At 44.2% G+C, this 22,520-nt stretch overlaps 1 protein-coding gene across 8 annotated transcripts in view; it reads right to left on the bottom strand.

The window, feature by feature from the left end:
• The window catches only part of LOC106590348 (protein tyrosine phosphatase receptor type Ma), a 306,057-nt gene that overhangs the window by 176,350 nt on the left and 107,187 nt on the right, over window positions 1-22,520 (bottom strand). For all 8 annotated transcript variants that reach the window (XM_045710833.2, XM_045710836.2, XM_045710841.2 and 5 more), the window contains exon 7: window positions 15,623-15,916. In XM_045710833.2, coding sequence (XP_045566789.1) covers window positions 15,623-15,916 — 294 coding nt within the window. The remainder of the gene's footprint in view (window positions 1-15,622; window positions 15,917-22,520) is intronic.

Below are 22,520 nucleotides of genomic sequence, written 5' to 3'. Positions count from 1 at the left end.
CCTCCCCCTCCCCCCCCTCCTTCCTCTCTGCGGATGACTTCGTCAACCATTTTGAAAAGAAGGTTGACGATATCCGATCCTCGTTTGCTAAGTCAAACGACACCGCTGGTCCTGCTCACACTGCCCTACCCTGTGCTTTGACCTCTTTCTCCCCTCTCTCTCCAGATGAAATCTCGCGTCTTGTGACGGCCGGCCGCCCAACAACCTGCCCACTTGACCCTATCCCCTCCTCTCTTCTCCAGACCATTTCCAGAGACCTTCTCCCCTTCCTCACCTCGCTCATCAACTCATCCTTGACCGCTGGCTACGTCCCTTCCGTCTTCAAGAGAGCGAGAGTTGCACCCCTTCTGAAAAAACCTACACTCGATCCCTCCGATGTCAACAACTACAGACCAGTATCCCTTCTTTCTTTTCTCTCCAAAACTCTTGAACGTGCCGTCCTTGTCCAGCTCTCCTGCTATCTCTCTCAGAATGACCTTCTTGATCCTAATCAGTCAGGTTTCAAGACTGGGCATTCAACTGAGACTGCTCTTCTCTGTGTCACGGAGGCTCTCCGCACTGCTAAAGCTAACTCTCTCTCCTCTGCTCTCATACTTCTAGACCTATCTGCTGCCTTTGATACTGTGAACCATCAGATCCTCCTCTCCACCCTCACCGAGTTGGGCATCTCCGGCGCGGCCCACGCTTGGATTGCGTCCTACCTGACAGGTCGCTCCTACCAGGTGGCGTGGCGAGAATCTGTCTCCGCACCATGCGCTCTCACCACTGGTGTCCCCCAGGGCTCTGTTCTAGGCCCTCTCCTATTCTCGCTATACACCAAGTCACTTGGCTCTGTCATATCCTCACATGGTCTCTCCTATCATTGCTATGCAGACGACACACAATTAATCTTCTCCTTTCCCCCTTCTGATAACCAGGCGGCGAATCGCATCTCTGCATGTCTGTCAGACATATCAGTGTGGATGACGGATCACCAGCTCAAGCTGAACCTCGGCAAGACGGAGCTCCTCTTCCTCCCGGGGAAGGACTGCCCGTTCCATGATCTCGCCATCACGGTTGACAACTCCCTTGTGTCCTCCTCCCAGAGTGCTAAGAACCTTGGCGTGATCCTGGACAACACCCTGTCGTTCTCCACTAACATCAAGGCGGTGACCCGATCCTGTAGGTTCATGCTCTACAACATTCGCAGAGTACGACCCTGCCTCACACAGGAAGCGGCGCAGGTCCTAATCCAGGCACTTGTCATCTCCCGTCTGGATTACTGCAACTCGCTGTTGGCTGGGCTCCCTGCCTGTGCCATTAAACCCCTACAACTCATCCAGAACGCCGCAGCCCGTCTGGTGTTCAACCTTCCCAAGTTCTCTCACGTCACCCCGCTCCTCCGCTCTCTCCACTGGCTTCCAGTTGAAGCTCGCATCCGCTACAAGACCATGGTGATTGCCTACGGAGCTGTGAAGGGAACGGCACCTCCATACCTTCAGGCTCTGATCAGGCCCTACACCCAAACAAGGGCACTGCGTTCATCCACCACTGGCCTGCTGGCCCCCCTACCTCTGAGGAAGCACAGTTCCCGCTCAGCCCAGTCAAAACTGTTCGCTGCTCTGGCACCCCAATGGTGGAACAAGCTCCCTCACGACGCCAGGACAGCGGAGTCAATCACCACCTTCCGGAGACACCTGAAACCCCACCTCTTTAAGGAATACCTAGGATAGGATAAAGTAATCCTTCTAACCCCCCCCCTTAAAATATTTAGATGCACTATTGTAAAGTGGTTGTTCCACTGGATATCATAAGGTGAATGCACCATTTTGTAAGTCGCTCTGGATAAGAGCGTCTGCTAAATGACTTAAATGTAAAATGTAAATATCCTGAGGGGCCATATGTTGACATCTTTTTTTCCTCTATATGATGACAAATACTGACAGTAGGCCTACATAGTATATTTAATTTTTTTCTCAACACTTACAATGCATATGCTCTTGACTGTTGGTCCATATCAGGATGCTAAATAAGGACAATTTGACAAATATTAAATCCATATAATTCTTTCAGACACTAGCTTGTTGTATTACATCTACATAAAGGCACACACAAACTGCAAGATAAAAGCACTGTAACTGGTAGCCTAGCAACAAGAATCACATATTTTCTGCTGTGGAGTTCCAAGTGTCATTTTTGAATTTGGGCGCCACAAATGAGTTTGTAAATAGTGTGTGGTCGAACTGACAACTGGAGAAACAAAGAAATGAGAAGCTGTTCAGTAAATACCTCAAAGAAGTTCATGCTAAAGTTAATAGTTAATTTTAGATGTTTTATTTTATCTTAGTAACTAGAATCAAAAAACCTTAGCTAATTTGTCCAGCAGCCAGTAGTAGGGCTAGCTAGCTAACAAATAACATTTCCTTCCCTTCAGTGATTTTTTTTACCCCCCTATCAAGCCTCAAGATGACAGCTAACGTTTTAAAACATTTGGGCATATTTTGTATTACTGGTTAATATAAGCTAGTTAGCTAGCTAGCTAACGTTAGCTAGTTAGTGTTAACTAGCAACTTGGCTAGCTAGCTTGTTCCAGTTTTCCTCCTCCTCATGAATGAAGCAGGTAGAGTGGCTACCTTGTGGTATGCTTATGTGAAATGACAATATTTTCTTTTAATATCGACACAATTTTGATTCGTGATTTATGCATTGACAGTTTCGAGTGCGTCACAGAAAAACACCACGTTGGGTCTGGACTGCGAAAGACTGCCACTGACGACTCAATCTGCACCCATTGTCCATAACAAACAGGGCAGGCAGGGGTATTGAGAGTGCATTTTCTATTTTCTGTTAAAAAAAAAAATACATTTTTAGCAAAGATTGGCCTATGTTTGCATCTTTACAGAAAACGTGTTGTGATTGGAGGTCTGGATTTGCTATGCTGCATTCTTTAAATAGAAATAGCAGGGATGTGCTTTAGATTAAATATGACAAGGTTTGCTTTTCCGTACCTTGTAGCCTACACCTGAATATAGTGCAAATGTATGCTCAGTTATGTCACCTTCATGTGAAGAAGCACAATGACTTTTTTGCTCCTGAACAGATAAGATCATTTGGGTGCTGGACATTGATCACGAATAGGATTTAGCCCATTTTCAATCAGACATGAGGATGAATATTACACATGTAAGGATATCTATTGAAATGCTGCATTTTTTGAGAAATACATATATATATATAAATGATCAGGTAATGATTACAGATATGATACATTTCTGAAAGTATGTGGATTCGTTCATGCCTAAATTTAGGCTGGACACGAGATTTTTTAACAATGCTTTTTTTTCTGATAAAAACTAGTTCATTGCATCCGCTGTGGAGCCCAGTTTCATAATATTACAATATGTCCCAGCTTCTTGCCGTAGTTTTGAAGTAATCATGAAAAAGCAGGCCTTATTTTAGGGTATTTTTCACCCTGTCAGCACCGTGGCACCAACTCGCCTTCCGAACGTTCTATTCCCAGTTTATTGTTCTACGTCACAATGCCTGCTTTGCTATTGTAGGCAATGAGACCTGCCCATGTTGTTTGTAGTTAAAATGTAAACAAAAAATGGCTCATGGAACTCTGAGGTCGTCCCATTGTTTACTATAGGAAAACACAGGTATGTCTGTCTATTTTACCAAATATCTCGCAAAGTGAATAGTTAGATTTTTTCGAATTGGACACCATTTTAAACATGATAATCTCCTCTTTCTAATTATGTAAGGCTAGGCAGCGTACTCCGTCGCCCAGAAATGTGCTTGCCCAGAAATACCTTTTGGCGAAATGGAATTCTAAGCATCATTCAAGTCAAAACAGGCTCTGCGAACGTTCGATTCCAGCAATTTGCTATGGGCTCACGCTAGTGTTCCAGCTTAGCCAATGTTATTTTGCAATTTTTCAGCCTTGGGTGAATTTTTACATGTTCTATTGTCCAGCCTACAAAGTACAAAGAATTAGATATGTCAGCATGTTGACACATAACCTTTCCGGAGTTATAATATTCTATAAATATGTAAGCGGGTGCACTCACATCAGGGGTGTATCTTGAAGGGATCTCACCACGATATCTCCCTGGACTCATACAGTAGCAGGGAGATTTCTGAAGTCAGGATTGGATGCATGTAGAAACTGTCCCATTACTGAGAATATCATAGCTCAATATATGAAATTATGGACATGCGTATCTGGAGCACGTCTACTCCTTATATCCAATAAAATGTCAGAAATATATCACCAGATATTGACCCTTTTCGCCCAGTGGATCTTCTCCTTGTCCAATGAAAATGTCACTTTTAAAAGTTTATATTCTGTTAACTCATCACCACATAATGTTGTTGACTCATATTATACTCGCATTTTCTGACCAAAGCATCAATTGAAGAAAAAATAGCTAAAAGAACCCCCAACTCAAACTTGTATCTCAAACAGACCGTTTAAAAAATGCTTGCTATTTCCTCAGAGGATGATGTCATGCTCCTGAGGAGGATGAGCTGGCCAATCAGCGGTCTACTCGCATTACTATCTTTAGCAAGCGGTATAAGCCTGTTGGGGTACGCCCATACCATTCCATCACAGAAAAGCTGCTTTTTAATATACTTAATTACAATTTTTTGGAAGGAAAACTATTTCACTCACATTGTAATTAATTATAGGTGATATTTCATAGAAATCTGGCAACACTGGACAGTTACTTTAAAAGTGCTCCACTTATCTGAAACACTTCAGCGAGCAGGCCTTTTTAATCGACCTGGCCGGGTATCCTGGAAGGATATTGACCTCATCCCGTCAGTAGAGGATGCCTGTTTTTTTTTTAAATGCCTTCCTCACCATCTTAAATATGCATGCCCCATTCAAGAAATTTAGAACCAGGAACAGATATAGCCCTTGGTTCTCTCCAGACCTGACTGCCCTTAACCAACACAAAAACATCCTGTGGCGTTCTGCATTAGCATCGAACAGCCCCCGTGATATACAACTTTTCAGGGAAATTAGAAACCAATATACACAGGCAGTTAGAAAAGCCAAGGCTAGCTTTTCAAGCATAAATTTGCTTCCTGCAAACTCAAAAAAGTTCTGGGACACTGTAAAGTCCATGGAGAATAAGAACACCTCCTCCCAGCTGCCCACTGTACTGAGGATAGGAAACTCTGTCACCACCGATAAATCCACTATAATTGAGAATTTCAATAAACATTTTTCTACGGCTGGCCATGCTTTCCACCTGGATACCCCTACCGCGGTCAACAGCACTGCACCTCCCACAGCTACTCGACCAAGCCTTCCCCATTTCTCCTTCTCCCAAATCCAGTCAGCTGATGTTCTGAAAGAGCTACAAAATCTGAACCCCTACAATCAGCCGGGCAAGACAATCTGGACCCTTTCTTTCTAAAATTATTTGCAGAAATTGTTGCAACCCCTATTGCTAGCCTGTTCAACCTCTCCTTCGTGTCGTCTGAGATTCCCAGAGATTGGAAAGCAGCTGCGGTCATCCCCCTCTTCAAAGGGGAGACACTCTTGACCCCAACTGCTACAGACCTATATCTATCCTACCCTGCCTTTCTAAGGTCTTCTAAAGCCAAGTCAACAAGCAGATTACCAACCATTTCGAATCCCACCGTACCTTCTCCGGTATGCAATCTGGTTTCACAGCTGGTCATGGGTGCACCTCAGCCACGCTCAAGGTCCTAAACGATATCGTAACCGCCATCAATAAGAAACAATACTGTGCAGCCGTATTCATTGACCTGGCCAAGGCTTTCGACTCTGTCAATCACCACATCCTCATCGGCAGACTCAACAGCCTTGGTTTCTCAAATGACTGCCTCGCCTGGTTCACCAACTACTTCTCTGATAGAGTTCAATGTGTCAACTCGGATGGCCTGTTGTCCGGGCCTCTGGCAGTCTCTATGGGGGTGCCACAGGGTTCAATTCTTGGGCCAACTCTTTTCTCTGTATACATCAATGATGTCGCTCTTGCTGCTGGTGAGTCTCTGATCCACCTCTACGCAGACGACACCATTCTGTATACTTCTGGCCCTACTTTGGACACTGTGTTAACAACCCTCCAGACTAGCTTCAATGCCCTATAACTCTCCTTCCGTGGCCTCCAACTGCTCTTAAATACAAGTAAAACTAAATGCATGCTCTTCAACCGATCCCTGCATGCACCTGTCCACCCGTCCAGCATCACTAGTCTGGACAGTTCTGACTTAGAATATGTGGACAACTACAAATACCTAGGTGTCTGGTTAGACTATAAACTCTCCTTCCAGACTCACATCAAACATCTCCAATCCAAAGTTAAATCTAGAATTGGCTTCCTATTTCGCAACAAAGCATCTTTCACTCATGCTGCCAAACATACCCTCGTAAAACTGACCATCCTACCGATCCTCGACTTCGGCGATGTCATTTAAAAAATAGCCTCCAATACCCTACTCAATAAATTGGATGCAGTCTATCACAGTGCCATCCATTTTGTCACCAAAGCCCCAAATACTACCCACCACTGCGACCTGTACGCACTCGTTGGCTGGCCCTTGCTTTATACTCGTCGCCAAACCCACTGGCTCCAGGTCATCTACAAGACCCTGCTAGGGAAAGTCCCCCCTTATCTCAGCTCACTGGTCACCATAGCAGCACCCACCTGTAGCACGCGCTCCAGCAGGTATATCTCTCTGGTCACCCCCAAAGCCAATTCCTCCTTTGGCCGCCTCTCCTTCCAGTTCTCTGCTGACAATGACTGGAACGAACTACAAAAATCTCTGAAACTGGAAACACTTATCTCCCTCACTAGCTTTAAGCACCAGCTGTCAGAGCAGCTCACAGATCACTGCACCTGTACATAGCCCATCTATAATTTAGCCCAAACAACTACCACTTCCCCTACTGTATTAATTAATTTATTTTGCTCCTTTGCACCCCATTATTTCTATTTCTACTTTGCACTTTCTTCCACTGCAAATCTACCATTCCAGTGTTTTACTTGCTATATTGTATTTACTTTGCCACCATGGCCTTTTTTGCCTTTACCTCCCTTATCTCACCTCATTTGCTCACATTGTATATAGACTTATTTTTCTACTGTATTATTGACTGTATGTTTGTTTTACTCCATGTGTAACTCTGTGTTGTTGTATGTGTCGAACTGCTTTGCTTTATCTTGGCCAGGTCGCAATTGTAAATGAGAATTTGTTCTCAACTTGCCTACCTGGTTAAATAAAGATGAAATTAATAAATAAATAAATAAAAATCTTCCCTCACTCACCTCAGTCACCCTCACTTCCCCCACGCACTTCCCTCTTTCCATCCCAAGTTCTCCTCCTTTGTCCCCACATCTAGCTTATCTTCTCCCCGTTCTACATTCAATTGAAGTTTAACTCCCTTGCTCGCTCTCCTTCTCCCCCATTTGAGATTTAATCACTCCTAACTGTCCATAAAGATGAAATTACTAAAGCACAGTAGATCGTTAAGGTCATATTCATGTTAGGATGGTTCGGCTTTTCCTGTCTGTCTTGTAGCTCCGAGCACTAAGAGATCTCCTCTTTGCTAACGACTAACTGGACAAAACACAAGCTGCCTTTCTGCGATTGATTCACTTCTGAGGAGGTTGTTGACAAACAACCCCTCCCAAACAAACCCCCTCGTGCCTGTCTTTTCTAGTATTCTATCACTGAGGTGGGGGCTGCGCTCCTAAAGGAGACAAGTTGAATAAATAATGAAATGTTGATTTACGTAAATACAATTGAGCAATTCTACTCTTATGAGTACTTGCGGCTACATAGCCTCTCTAGCCCATAGGCTGTAGAGAGTAGAGCGTCGAATCAAATACAATTTTATTGGTCACATACACATATTTAGCAGATGTTATTGCAGGTGTAGCGAAATGCTTGTGTTCCTAGCTCCAACAGTGCAGCAATATCTAACAATTCACACAAATCTAAACGTAAAACAACGGAATTAAGATATATTAAGACGAGCAATGTCGGAGTGTCATTGACTAAAATACAGTAGAATAGAATACAGTATATGCATATGAAATTAGTAAAGCAGTATGTAAACATTATTAAAGTGAGTAGTGTTCCATTATTAAAGTGACCAGTGATTCCATGTCTATGTATATAGGGAAGTTGCCGTACCAGGCGGTGATACAACCCGACAGGAAGCTCTCAATTGTGCATCTGTAAAATTCTGTGAGGGTCTTAGGGGCAAGGGCAGATTTCTTCAGCCTCCTGAGGTTGAATAGGCGCTGTTGTGCCTTCTTCACCACACTGTGTGTGGGTGGACCATTTCAGATCGTCAGTGATGTGTACGCCGAGGAACTTGAAGCTTTCCACCTTCTCCACTGTGGTCCCGTCAATGTGGATAGGGGCGTGCTCCCTCTGCACAGCGCACTAATGAATTTAGCATTAGCCACCTAATGAGCTAGCAGCTAATGTAGCAGCACCTCCAGTTAAAAGCAGTTCGCTGTGAGACTCCTCAGAAAACACCAGAGAAGTGTATCTACCTTAGATGCTAATGATTAATTAGAGCTGTGTTTGACTGGAATTGAATAACAATAAATAGTAGTGCTGAGTGATTAACCAATTGAATTGACCGATATCAGTTCAATTACTTGATTTCCATTTACAGTACCAGTCAAAAGTTTGGACACACCTACTCATTCAAGAATTTTTCTTCATTTTTATTATTTTCTACATTGTAGAATAATAGTGAAGACATCAAAACTATGAAATAACACATATGGAATCATGTAGTAACCAACAAAGTGTTGAAAAAATCTAAATATATTTTATATTTGAGATTCTTCAAAGTAGCCACCCTTTGCCTTGATGACAGCTTTGCACACTTGGCATCCTCTCAACCAGCTTCATGAGGTAGTCACCTGGAATACATTTCAATTAACAGGTGTGCCTTGTTAACCTGTTAGGGCTAGGGGGCAGTATTTACACGGCCGGATAAAAAACTTACCCGATTTAATCTGGTTATTACTACTGCCCAGAAACTAGAATATGCATATAATTATTGGCTTTGGATAGAAAACACCCTAAAGTTTCTAAAACTGTTTGAATGGTGTCTGTGAGTATAACAGAACTCATATGGCAGGCAAAAACCTGAGAAGATTCTGTACAGGAAGTGCCCTCTCTGACCATTCCTTGGGCTTCTTGACTCTTTTTATTGAAAACTTAGGATCTTTGCTGTAACGTGACACTTCCTACGGCTCCCATAGGTTCTCAGAACCCGGGAAAAAGCTGAATGATGTCGAGGCAGCCCCTGGCTGAAAAACATTAGCGCCTTTGGTAAGTGGTCTATCAGAGGACAATGAGACTGAGGCGCGTGCACGAGGCGACCCCATGTTTTTATTTTCTCTCTCTTTGTACTAAAACACAGATTCCCGGTCGGAATATTATCGCTTTTTTACGCGAAAAATTGCATAAAAATTGATTTTAAACAGCGGTTGACATGCTTCGAAGTACGGTAATGGAATATTTAGATTTTTTTTGTCACGAAACGCGTCGGGCGCGTCACCCTTCTTTACACTTCGGATAGTGTCTTGAACGCACGAACAAAACAGAGGATATTTGAACATAACTATGGATTATTTTGAACCAAACCAACATTTGTTATTGAAGTAGAAGTCCTGGGAGTGCATTCTGATGAAGAACAGCAAAGGTAATAACATTTTTCTTATAGTAAATCCGACTTTGGTGAGGGCTAAACTTGGTGGGTGTCTAAATAGCTAGCCCGGGCTATCTACTTAGAATATTGCAAAATGTGCTTTCACCGAAAAGCTATTTTAAAATCGGACATAGCGAGTGCATAGAGGAGTTCTGTATCTATAATTCTTAAAATAATTGTTATGTTTTTTGTGAACGTTTATCGTGAGTAATTTAGTAAATTCACCGGAAGTTTGCGGGGGGTATGCTAGTTCTGAACGTCACATGCTAATGTAAAAAGCTGGTTTTTGATATAAATATGAACTTGATTGAACAAAACATGCATGTATTGTATAACATAATGTCCTAGGCGTGTCATCTGATGAAGATCATCAAAGGTTAGTGCTGCACTTAGCTGTGGTTTGGGTTTATGTGACATTATATGCTAGCTTGAAAAATTGGTGTCTGATTATTTCTGGCTAGGTACTCTGCTGACATAATCTAATGTTTTGCTTTCGTTGTAAAGCCTTTTTGAAATCGGACAGTGTGGTTAGATTAACGAGAGTCTTGTCTTTAAAATGGTGTAAAATAGTCATATGTTTGAGAAATTGAAGTAATAGCATTTCTAAGGTATTTGAATAACGCGCCACAGGATTCCACTGGCTGTTACGTAGGTGGGACGATTTCGTCCCACCTTCCCTAGAGCGGTTAAAAGTTCATTTGTGGAATGTCTTTCCTTCTTAATGTGTTTGAGCCAATCAGTTGTGTTGTGACAAGGTAGGGGTGGTATACAGAAGATAGCCCTATTTGGTAAAAGACCAAGTCCATATTATGGCAAGAACAGCTCAAATAAGCAAAGAGAAATGACAGTCCATAATTACTTTAAGACATGGTCAGTCAATCCGGAAAATGTCAAGAACTTTGAAAGTTTCTTCCATTGCAGTCGCAAATACCATCAAGCCCTATGATGAAACTGGCTCTCATGAGAACCGCCACAGGAGAGGAAGACCCAGAGTTACCTCTGCTGCAGCCCAAATAAATGCTTCACAAGTTCAAGTAAGACATCTCAACATCAACTGTTCAGAGGAGACTGCGTGAAATCAGACCTTAATGGTTGAATTGCTGCAAAGAAACCACTACTAAAGGACACCAATAATAAGAAAAAACTTGCTTGGGCCAAGAAACACGAGCAATGGACATTAGACCGGTGGAAATCTGTCCTTTGGTCTGATGAGTCCAAATTTGAGATTTTAGGTTCCAACTGCAGTGTCTTTGTGAGATGCAGAGTAGGTGAACGGATGATCTCCGCATGTGTGGTTCCCACCGTGAAGCATGGAGGTGGTGGTGTGATGGTGTGGGGGTGCTTTGCTGGTGACACTGTCAATGATTTATTTAGAATTCAAGGCACACTTAACCAGCATGACTACCACAGCATTCCGAGGCCATTCGCCATCCCATCTGGTTTGCGCTTAGTGGGACTATAATTTGATTTTCAACAGGACAATGAACCAACACACCTCCAGGCTGTGTAAGGGCTATTTGACCAAGAAGGAGAGTGATGGAGTGATGCATCAGATGACGTGGCCTCCACAATCACCTGACCTCAACCCAATTGAGATGGTTTGGAATGCGTTGGACCGCAGAGTGAAGGAAAAGCAGCCAAAAAGTGCTCAGCATATATTGTAACTCCTTCAAAACTGTTGGAAAAGCATTCCAGGTGAAGCTGGTTGAGAGAATTGTCCCAGAGTTGACCGGGTTAGGGGAGGGTTTGGCCGGGGTAGGCCGTCATTGTAAAATAAGAATTTATTCTTAATCAACTTGCCTAGTTAAATAAAGGTTAAATAAAATTAAGGAATGCCAAGAGTGTGCAAAGATGTCATCAAGGCAAAGGGTGGCTACTTCGAAGAATCTAAAATCTATGTTGATTTGTTTAACACTTTTTTGGTTACTACATGATTCCATATGTGTTATTTCATAGTTTTGATATCTTCACTATTAATCTACAACATAGGAAATAGTAAAAATGAAGAAAAACCTTTGAATGAGTAGGTGTGTAACTTGACTGGTAGTGTAGTCCGGGGGAGACATGCGAGCCCAACGGGCTGTTTCTCTAGAGAGAAATAAAATAATTCACTAGAAAAATCAGGTCAAGAACTAACTTGTTTGTATATTTCTGTTTTTTTGTATGTGTTCTGTTCATAAGAAAAAATTATGGAACGCTGGGCTGAACGGAGTAGTAGTTTTCTTTGAGCAAATATTCAACATAGACCAGCATGAAAATATGGTAATTAACAACAATGACCATAATCCATTGCACCTGTTCTTTTCTGGCTTGGATACAGGACATGTTTGTCCTCTACAAATAGAAGAAATATTGTGCAAGCTACTTTTATGTCTGTTATAGATTATGGGGATATTATTTACATGCATGCTACGGCATCAACACTTCTATCACTGGATGCTTCTTATCCTTGTGTACTTAGGTTTATTACGGGTGCTAGCTACAGAACTCACCACTGTGTTTTATATCAAAATGTGGGTTGGACTTCGCTGTCCGTGAGACGAGAACAACATGCTTTCGTGTTTGTCTATAAAGCACTTCTGAATAAGCTACCTTCTTATTTATCACCCCTCATCAATATTAGAATTCCTAAAACCAGGTCTCAAGCATGGATTACACTTGAGGCCCATGCGATTTCCACAGAGTTGGGTATGGCTGCCTTTTCCTGTTACACTCCTTGCCTAAGGAATAGCCTGCAGACTAAACTTAAACTTGAGACTCTTGTCCCTCTTGCTCATTTTAAATATTTATTGGAGCATTTTTATTTTTGTATTGCTTGTAACTGTTTCGGGTAATGCAAGTTCTTGTGCTGTTATGGGAATAACCTGTGTAAATGTAATCTGTTGCTGTATTTTTTTGTGTTATCTGTGATCGTTTTGTTTGTCTTGTTTAGTTTTAATCATTGTACCTAAACTGTATGTGTAAACATGTATACGCAGAGCCCAGCTGTAAAAGAGACCTTGGTCTAAGTCTGTGTTCCTTGTTGAAATAAAGGTATAAAAAAATACACTTTTAAGCATTATACGTTAGGTTAGATAAACACAGACCACATACGCCGCCGCATGAGAGAGGAATGCAGAAAAGACAATGACAAGAAAGAGGGATAGAGAGTTCATGAAAGTATGCTACTACTTTGAAGAACTGGTAAAATGATTGTCAGACAGCTCTGAAGCACACTTAGGCAGGCTAGCCTAGCTTAATAGGATGACTAAAGACAGTACAGTATGGGGAGAACATAGATAACGTTAGATGGTTGTCTGGCTGGCTGATACTGCCTGAGCAGAGATGAGATGATGACTTTAAGGAATGAAAAATTATAAAGTCATAAAACTAAGTAATATACACAACTGAAATATTTTATTATTTATTGACATTTCCTATTTCTATGTGTGGACCTGACAGAAACAACTGAATTGGCAATTGAATGTTCAGTATGTTTGGCTTTGACATTTCCATTAAAAAGCCCTAATAATTTGAATGTCATTATTTCATAATGCATTTAATATATATATTTTTTTAAATATCGAAACCGAAATCCGTGATGTTTTTTTTTTTATAGTCGAACTGAAACCGAAACAACCTCAAAAAGCACTAATTGCTCAGCTCTACTAAATAGGACTACCATTTGTGGTAGGATTTTGGGTAGGACACTATCTGAAACTCTGAATGGGAGGCTGATCTAATTGTTTTTGTATGAAAATCTATAATTAATCTTGATATGCCTAATGGGTATTGGTCAGGGGGTGTGGAGTGAGAAGAATCAATTCATAATTCCTCTAATGAAATGTGTAATTGATTAAAATTTGATTTGATTTAATTTGAACGGCTTTGTGAGAGCGACTTTGTCTCAATTAAAAACTGTTGAACTGCTCTGAAAATAGTGGTTATATGGGGCGGTAAGAGCAAGGGAACAACACTCCTCTGAAACCTTTAGCAGCTCAGACAGTCAGGGAAATCAGATATAAAAACGTTTCATCCACCACAGAGAGGAAGCGCTTTTAAGACGAGACATGTAGGGCCATCCATCATCCTTGTGTCACTCCTGGGTCAGTCAGCCTCCCCTCTGCAACCACCTCCATCACAAAAGAGAGGAAGCAATATATCCTCTTCCCAATCCCAAAAGAGCTGTGGATGGTCCGTTCTCCCGCCTGATACTGAAAACGTGATGTCTTGTCAAACTGTCACCAAACCACAGAGAGATAACAACTTCAATCCCGTATACTACCGAGCCTCACATACCAAGCCCTGATCCTATCCAGCACCACACTCATGTTCATGGTAGTCCAGAATTATAATAGACAATCTAATGTATGCTTGCATATCATGCTGATAGATGTTGCACATCCCTTTGGGATGGAATGTTAAACACTTGACTTAAGCCAGAAGGTATGCTTTACTGTGAAGGAGGCACAGAGATTCCGCTCTTCTCCTGCAGTCAGACACTCTAACATTCCTCACATCCCATCAGCCCCTGTGGTCACCTAGACAGACCCAGACCCAGACCCAAGGGGAAATGAAGCTGTGTGTGTGGGTGGCTGATCCGATCCTGTAGGTTCATGCTCTACAACATTCGCAGAGTACGACCCTGCCTCACAAAGGAAGCGGCGCAGGTCCTAATCCAGGCACTTGTCATCTCCCGTCTGGATTACTGCAAATCGCTGTTGGCTGGGCTCCCTGCCTGTGCCATTAAACCCCTACAACTCATCCAGAATGCCGCAGCCAGTCTGGTGTTCAACCTTCCCAAGTTCTCTCACGTCACCCCGCTCCTCCGCACACTCCACTGGCTTCCAGTTGAAGCTCGCATCTGCTACAAGACCATGGTGCTTGCCTACGGAGCTGTGAGGGGAACGGCACCTCCGTACCTTCAGGCTCTGATCAGTCCCTACACCCAAAGAAGGGCACTGCGTTCATCCACCTCTGGCCTGCTCGCCTCCCTACCTCTGCGGAAGCACAGTTCCCGCTCAGCCCAGTGAAAACTGTTCGCTGCTCTGGCACCCCAATGGTGGAACAAACTCCCTCACGACGCCAGGACAGCGGAGTCAATCACCACCTTCCGGAGACACCTGAAACCCCACCCCTTTAAGGAATACCTGGGATAGGATTAAGTAATCCTTCTAACCCCCCCCCCCCAAAAAAAAGATATAGATGTACTATTGTAAAGTGGTTGTTCCACTGGATATCATAAGGTGAATACACCAATTTGTAAGTTGCTCTGGATAAGAGCGTCTGCTAAATGACGTAAATGTAATGTAAATGGGTGGAGGGTGAACGGCCAGACACTGCAAGCCCCTAAGGGCTGAACCTGAGATCCATCCATGACAATTTAACTCACACATTCCCATGGTTCACGTAAAGTATTGACGTCTGCCCCATGAAACAGGTAGTTTAGAATGTTGAGTATGAGTGCATGGTTTTTGCCAGTAAGTGTATTGAATTTGTAGAATGTGAGTATCTAAAGTATTCTTCAGATGTGTAATTGCATAACAAGTTAAGTATATAGTGCCCGGGCTATTCATTTCATGACGGTGTCACTTTATCAAAGGGCCCCACTGCAACTGACTGTACATTGCGTGTAGCTAAAGTGGTGTATGTATTGCCCCACTTACCACTCCCATTGAAGTAAATGTCAATGAACAGCCGTAAGTAAGCACCACTGTATAGCGACAGAGTCCAACTGTATAATGTATGACTGTGCTGAAAATAGTGTGGCATTACACCAAGTACTGTATAACTGCTAGTATGTAACTGTACACCATAATGTATTACACAGAGAAAGGGCCTTATCCTACTCTAATGGTGTGTGTGTGTGTGTGTGTGGTGTGTGTGTGTGTGTGTGTGTGTGTGTGTGTGTGTGTGTGTGTGGGGGGGGCTTTGCATTGGACTCACCAGCACACTTGGTCTTGGCCGTCAGGGGGGGTCCGGGGGCCCCAGTTCCTCCGTCCAGGGGCCGGGTGAGCAGCACGCTGATCTCGTACTCCGTGTCGGGGTCCAGGTGGCCAATTTTGTGCGTGGTCTTGTCCACGGGCTGGTTGTCGATGAGGCTTCCCGCCACTGTGCGGTACTCGACCTCTCGCTCCACAATGGGCCCGTCACCATTGATGGAGTTGGCGTTGAGCTGGATCCACAGGTAGGTTGCACCCACGGCGGTGAGCTGGGGCGGAGCGATGGGCACCGGGGGCTCTGGGGGGTCAAAGAGGAAGAGATTAGGGTTAGATGAGGAGTCTTAAATGGTCATTTCAATTGGTAGATAAATGCTATGTTTATCTACCAAGGTTAAAGTAACTGTCCAGTGAAAATCTCTCTTTTAAAGGTTTATATTCTGTTAACTCATACCCAAATGACGTAGTTGACTGATCCTATACTCGTATGTGGCAAAGCATAAATAGGAGGAGAAAGAAAACCCCTCAAAAACCCCACCTCAAACTTGTATCTCAAACAGACTGTTTCAAAAATGCTTGCTACTTCCTTATAGAGGATATCTCATGGAAGAAAAACTATTTTACTCATATTGCCATTAATTACAGGTAATATTTAATAGAAAATTGGTAAAAACAGGCCAGTTATTTTAATACTTTATAATATATGAATTATTTTATCCCCAGAGACACTATATACACTGCTCAAAAAAATAAAGGGAACACTAAAATAACACATCCTAGATCTGAATGAATGAAATAATCTTATTAAATACTTTTTTCTTTACATAGTTGAATATGCTGACAACAAAATCACGCAAAAATAATCAATGGAAATCCAATTTATCAACCCATGGAGGTCTGGATTTGGAGTCACACTCAAAATTAAAGTGGAAAACCACACTACAGGCTGATCCAACTTTGATGTAATGTCCTTAAAACAAGTCAAAATGAGGCTCAGTAGTGTGTGTGGCCTCCACGTGCCTGTATGACCTCCCTACAACGCCTGGGCATGCTCCTGATGAGGTGGCGGATGGTCTCCTGAGGGATCTCCTCCCAGACCTGGACTAAAGCATCCGCCAACTCCTGGACAGTCTTTGGTGCAACGTGGCGTTGGTGGATGGAGCGAGACATGATGTCCCAGATGTGCTCAATTGGATTCAGGTCTGGGGAACGGGCGGCCAGTCCATAGCATCAATGCCTTCCTCTTGCAGGAACTGCTGACACACTCCAGCCACATGAGGTCTAACATTGTCTTGCATTACGAGGAACCCAGGGCCAACCGCACCAGCATCTGGTCTCACAAGGGGTCTGAGGATCTCATCTCGGCACCGAATGGCAGTCAGGCTACCTCTGGCGAGCACATGGAGGGCTGTGCGGCCCCCCAAAGAAATGCCACCCCACACCATGACTGACCCACCGCCAAACCGGTCATGCTGGAGGATGTTGCAGGCAGCAGAACGTTCTCCGCGGCATCTCCAGTCACGTCTGTCACGTGTGCTCAGTGTGAACCTGCTTTCATCTGTGAAGAGCATAGGGCGCCAGTGGCGAATTTGCCAATCTTGGTGTTCTTTGGCAAATACCAAACGTCCTGCACGGTGTTGGGCTGGACGTCGGGCCCTGATACCACCCTCATGGAGTCTGTTTCTGACCGTTTGAGCAGACACATGCACATTTGTGGCCTGCTGGAGGTCATTTTGCAGGGCTCTGGCAGTGCTCCTCCTGCTCCTCCTTGCACAAAGGCAGAGGTAGCGGTCCTGCTGCTGGGTTGTTGCCCTCCTACGGCCTCCTCCACATCTCCTGATGTACTGGCCTGTCTCCTGGTAGCGCCTCCATGCTCTGGACACTACGCTGACAGACACAGCAAACCTTCTTGCCACAGCTCGCATTGATGTGCCATCCTGGATGAGCTTCACTACCTGAGCCACTTGTGTGGGTTGTAGACTCCGTCTCATGCTACCACTAGAGTGAAAGCACCGCCAGCATTCAAAAGTGACCAAAACATCAGCCAGGAAGCATAGGAACTGAGAAGTGGTCTGTGGTCACCACCTGCAGAACCACTCCTTTATTGGGGGTGTCTTGCTAATTGCCTATAATTTCCACCTGTTGTCTATTCCATTTGCACAACAGCATGTGAAATGTATTGTCAATCAGTGTTGCTTCCTAAGTGGACAGTTTGATTTCACAGAAGTGTGATTGACTTGGAGTTACATTGTGTTGTTTAAGTGTTCCCTTTATTTTTTTGAGCAGTGTATATTTACTCTCTAGGGGCTTTCATTCATATGGTTCCAGGAACTGATATTACATTGCAAAATGTGTTCTGTTTCTTGATGATTCACCTTGACTCTGCCATACAAGGGAGATGGCAAATAGCACCCTGCGCTAAACCTGCAGTGAGCGTAGATAAACACACTAAAACTATGCAAATACCACCGTTTTTTTCTCTGCAAAAAGAACAGAATAGAGAGCAACATTCTCAATTACATCCAACTTGAGTCTGTAGAGAAATAGAAAACATGTTAGCATGATATCGGAAGCTTAAATCTTAAGTAAGAGCAATTAAGTGATTGTAGTGGCGGTGCCTCACACAAAGCCGGGAGTAACGGGCTGAAGCGGAGAGCACGGTGAAACGGAGAGAGATCAAAAGCGAGGTAATGAGTTAAACCAATTAATTTCCTGACCTTCGCCGATAGAACAGCCAACCTGAATCCCATTACTCATCACTCCCAACGGTCCTGCTCCATTTCTCCCGTGACCCATTTCAATAATCTCCCTCTCCTCTCCTCCACCCATCTCTCTTTTCTCTTTGTCTCCCCGAAGAGACCTCTGAGAAGGATTCATTTTGCCAAAGCCAGTCTATCGTGTTCAATCGTCGACGATAAGACAATGAGACAATTCCTGTCCATTGTGAGGGTGAATGTTTTTTCACCGTTTTTTTTGGTCTGTTCTATGACTAAGGGCCAGGGGTTTTTTCTTTGTCTGGTCTAGGGAGTGACAGGCTCGACTTCCATGGACGTGTGACGCTGTCCTACAGCTATGACTAGTAAGTACATGTCAGCATCATCATGTTGGGTCTAAACACAGCCCAGTGTTGGCCTTTGAAGTTTGATATGGCCCCTCTCCTCTCCCTCTGTTCTTGCGTGATGTGTGTCTCACACGAATGGGACTATCAATCCTTCTTTCACACACATACACAGCTAGTGACTTGCCCTGTAATTAGTCTTTGCCCTGATGATAGCCTGTCCGACAGGCCAGTCAGGTGTCTTGGTGACTGTATGACTAAGTCTGAAAACTCCGGTGCATTTATTAGCCCTAACGTAACTAAATAGATACGACTTGGATATCAGTCTGAGTGACTCATGTCCCTGTGAGGATTTTATCTTAGAAAAGTCCAGTTGAGTTCTCCAGGTTCTTTCCAATAACAGTTTTTTTTATACAGAAGGTGCATATGAGGACATTCCCTAAATATAGTATATTCAATTACAGATGTAGGATCTTAATTTGACCTATATTGTCACAGCAAAATAATCCTACAGCAACAGGATTTGAACAGTGAGTCCATAATGTTGCTTGATAGCTGGCCAAAAGTAGGCTACATGAAAAGTGCAATACTGTTAATTTAACTGTGTGTGAGTGTGGGTTTTCAGTGAATTTATGTAAATCGCAAAGCTCATCTGCATTTCCTGTGGTGTAGGACAATTGTCAGCAACAAAAGAGTGATCAAATTAAGATCCTACACCTGCATTTAACAGTCATCTTATTCCCATACAATATTGAGCCATCAAGACTAAAAAAACAGGACCTCAGAGTATTTCGTCGCCGCTGGAGGTGTGTGTAGTTCACACAGACACACCATGTCCAGGGCCGCTGATATCGATTGGAACCAGGGAGAACCCCAATTACTGGTGAAGTAATGGCTCATCCGTCTTCCTGGCAGACTGGCTGGGGCAGGTGCAAGCCTGGCCTCATAACGTGTCACCTTTCTATGAGATGGAAAGGACAGAATGTCTGTCTCTGTCTGCCCAGGGGCCGTATGTCTCACAGTAGCAGTGCTGATCTAGGACCATTTGTGACTTTTAGATTACAATGAATGAGATGGACAGGTAGGACCTGATCCTAGATCAGCACTCACTTTGTGAATTACAGCTCCAGACCGCTGTCTGTAATGTGTCCACAGGGGGGTGAAGCCTGACTCAATTGTGATTTACACTCATCAGGATATTGTACATCCTGGAGTCAATGAAAGTCTCACACCCACCCACCCACCCACGGGTCGCTCGTCTTTTCAGTTCGCTGCAGCTAGCGACTGGACTCAAACTGAACAGTTTTATCTCGATCTCTTCAAAACCTAAATCATGGACACTCTTACTGACAGTTGTGGCTGCTTTGCGTGATGTATTATTGTCTCTACCTTCTTGCCCTTTGTGCTGTTGTCTATGCCAAATAATGTTTGTACCATGTTTTGTGATGCTGCCATGTTGTGTTGCTACCATCCTGTGTTGTCATGTGTTGCTGCCTTAGGTCTCTCTTTATGTAGTGTTGTCTCTCTTGTTGTGGTGTGCGTTTTGTCCTATATATATATATATTTTTTTTAATCCCAGCCCCCGTCTCTGCAGGAGACCTTTTGCCTTTTGGTAGGCCGTCATTGTAAATAAGAATTTGTTCTTAACAGACTTGCCTAGTTAAATGTTAAAAATATGTATATCACACACACACACACACACACACACACACACACACACACACACACACACACACACACACACACACACACACCACACACACACACACACACACACACACACACACACACACACACACACACACACACACACACACACACATCATGGCTGCCCACCTGTTGACCTTCCCTGCATATCACACCTCTTCCTCTGTCCCATTCACACCACACCATACATATCAGACCTGGGTTTACACTGAGTGTGACATATCAGACCTGGGTTTACACTGAGTGTGAATGCCAGCAGGGTTTACACATTTAGGTACTATTCTATTGGTTGCATTGCACCTGACAAGTTTATACTCAATTCTATTCATTCCATTTCTATGGTAGAGCCAGCCGTCGTGCTCATAGTCGAGCCAGCCGTCGTGCTCATAGTCGAGCCAGCCGTCGTGCTCATAGTCGAGCCAGCCGTCGTGCTCATAGTCGAGCCAGCCGTCGTGCTCATAGTCGAGCCAGCCGTCGTGCTCATAGTCGAGCCAGCCGTCGTGCTCATAGTCGAGCCAGAGTCGTGCTCATAGTCGAGCCAGAGTCGTGCTCATAGTCGAGCCAGAGTCGTGCTCATAGTCGAGCCAGAGTCGTGCTCATTGTCGAGCCAGAGTCGTGCTCATAGTCGAGCCAGCCGTCGTGCTCATAGTCGAGCCAGCCGTCGTGCTCATAGTCGAGCCAGCCGTCGTGCTCATAGTCGAGCCAGCCGTCGTGCTCATAGTCGAGCCAGCCGTCGTGCTCATAGTCGAGCCAGAGTCGTGCTCATTGTCGAGCCAGAGTCGTGCTCATTGTCGAGCCAGAGTTGTGCTCATTGTCGAGCCAGCCGTCCTGATCCCTGGGGTACTGACTGATCTATTCTCAGACAGCAAACAGGTGTAGATGCTCACACACCCAATTAGTAAACGTTTATTGGCTCCAGAAGCAGCGAGAGAGAGACAAAGGAAAAAGTGAGAGAGCGAAAGAGAGAATGAGAGACAGCGAGAAATAGAGGGCGAGAGAGAGAGCGATGCTGCCTCAGATTTACTTTCAGATGGTGACAGTTCAATCTGGCTGTGGGGCGGATTTAGACAGCATGGCTTGTAAGGTGTTCTAGCGGGTGCCTGGGTGGCGAGACGAGTCAACATCTCCGGTCAGTCGATACCACATTTGTCATTTTGTTTGGGTTGGGGGGGTGAAAGAAAAAGAAATAAGGCATCAGCTCCTTCAGCGTCGGAAGGGCCCGGCAATCGATCCGCCACGGCCACTGACGCGTAGCAGAATGGGAAAACAAAAGGTTGGAGCCACATCGCACTGATGGGTACCTTGTGATACCCTGTGATGTGTCAGGCCTCACTCCCCGTCCACTCTGCGTGGGTATCGACCATCAGTAATAACTAAACAGCATCAAAGTGCTGGGGCTGAAGTGGGTAACATTACAGGCGTCAACAATCTGTATGGTAAGAGTGCTTATTTTCTTTCAAACACCGAGCACTTGATCGAGTCTGCCGAAAGTGCCAGAGGGGCATGGTTTGCATTTTTGGGACTATCCTGCTGGCTCCAGGAAAGTGTAATCAATTCCACCTGGAGTATAAACAAAACAAAAAGGATGAGTCCACAGAGCCCTCCTTCATATTTATAGTTGAACTACAAGTCCCACTTTTACAACAACCCAGAGATCATAGAAGAGTGCCCTTGTTCAAAGAGTCAGCTTGTGGCAGCCAGCGACCATGTGGCTCGTAGACTATAAACTAAACACTGCTGTGCCTCTAGCTAGCACCTGCTGCCAGCCACACCCCCCCCAGTGGCCACAAGGCCCTACCCTAAACAGGTTATATATAGAGTGTTACTGGCTGGTCGGTCGCCGTGCAACCTAACCCCTTAGCCCGCATGGTTCCCCAGATGACTTTGAACTGGTCCCTGTCCAATGGGATGTGTACGCTCATGTAAACTCCCCTTCTGGGTCCCATTATGGTGAAGTGATTATGGTTCAATATTTGGAGAGGGGTTAGAAACAGGTTCAGAGAGATGTTGGATGTTCTGTGAGTTGTTGTTGCTAGTGTGCCAGTGCTAGCCATCCGCAATTCAGAGGGAGTGAATGAGTAGGGAGGAGGACAGGGTAAACTAAGCCTGTGGCTAGCCTAGGTAAGGACTTGAAGACACT

The sequence above is a fragment of the Salmo salar genome, chromosome 29, assembly GCF_965601325.2.
Source record: "Salmo salar chromosome 29, fSalSal1, whole genome shotgun sequence".
Taxonomy (NCBI): domain Eukaryota; kingdom Metazoa; phylum Chordata; class Actinopteri; order Salmoniformes; family Salmonidae; genus Salmo; species Salmo salar.
Note: the sequence above shows the minus strand (reverse complement) of the source record. Positions and strands in the feature narration are given on the sequence as shown.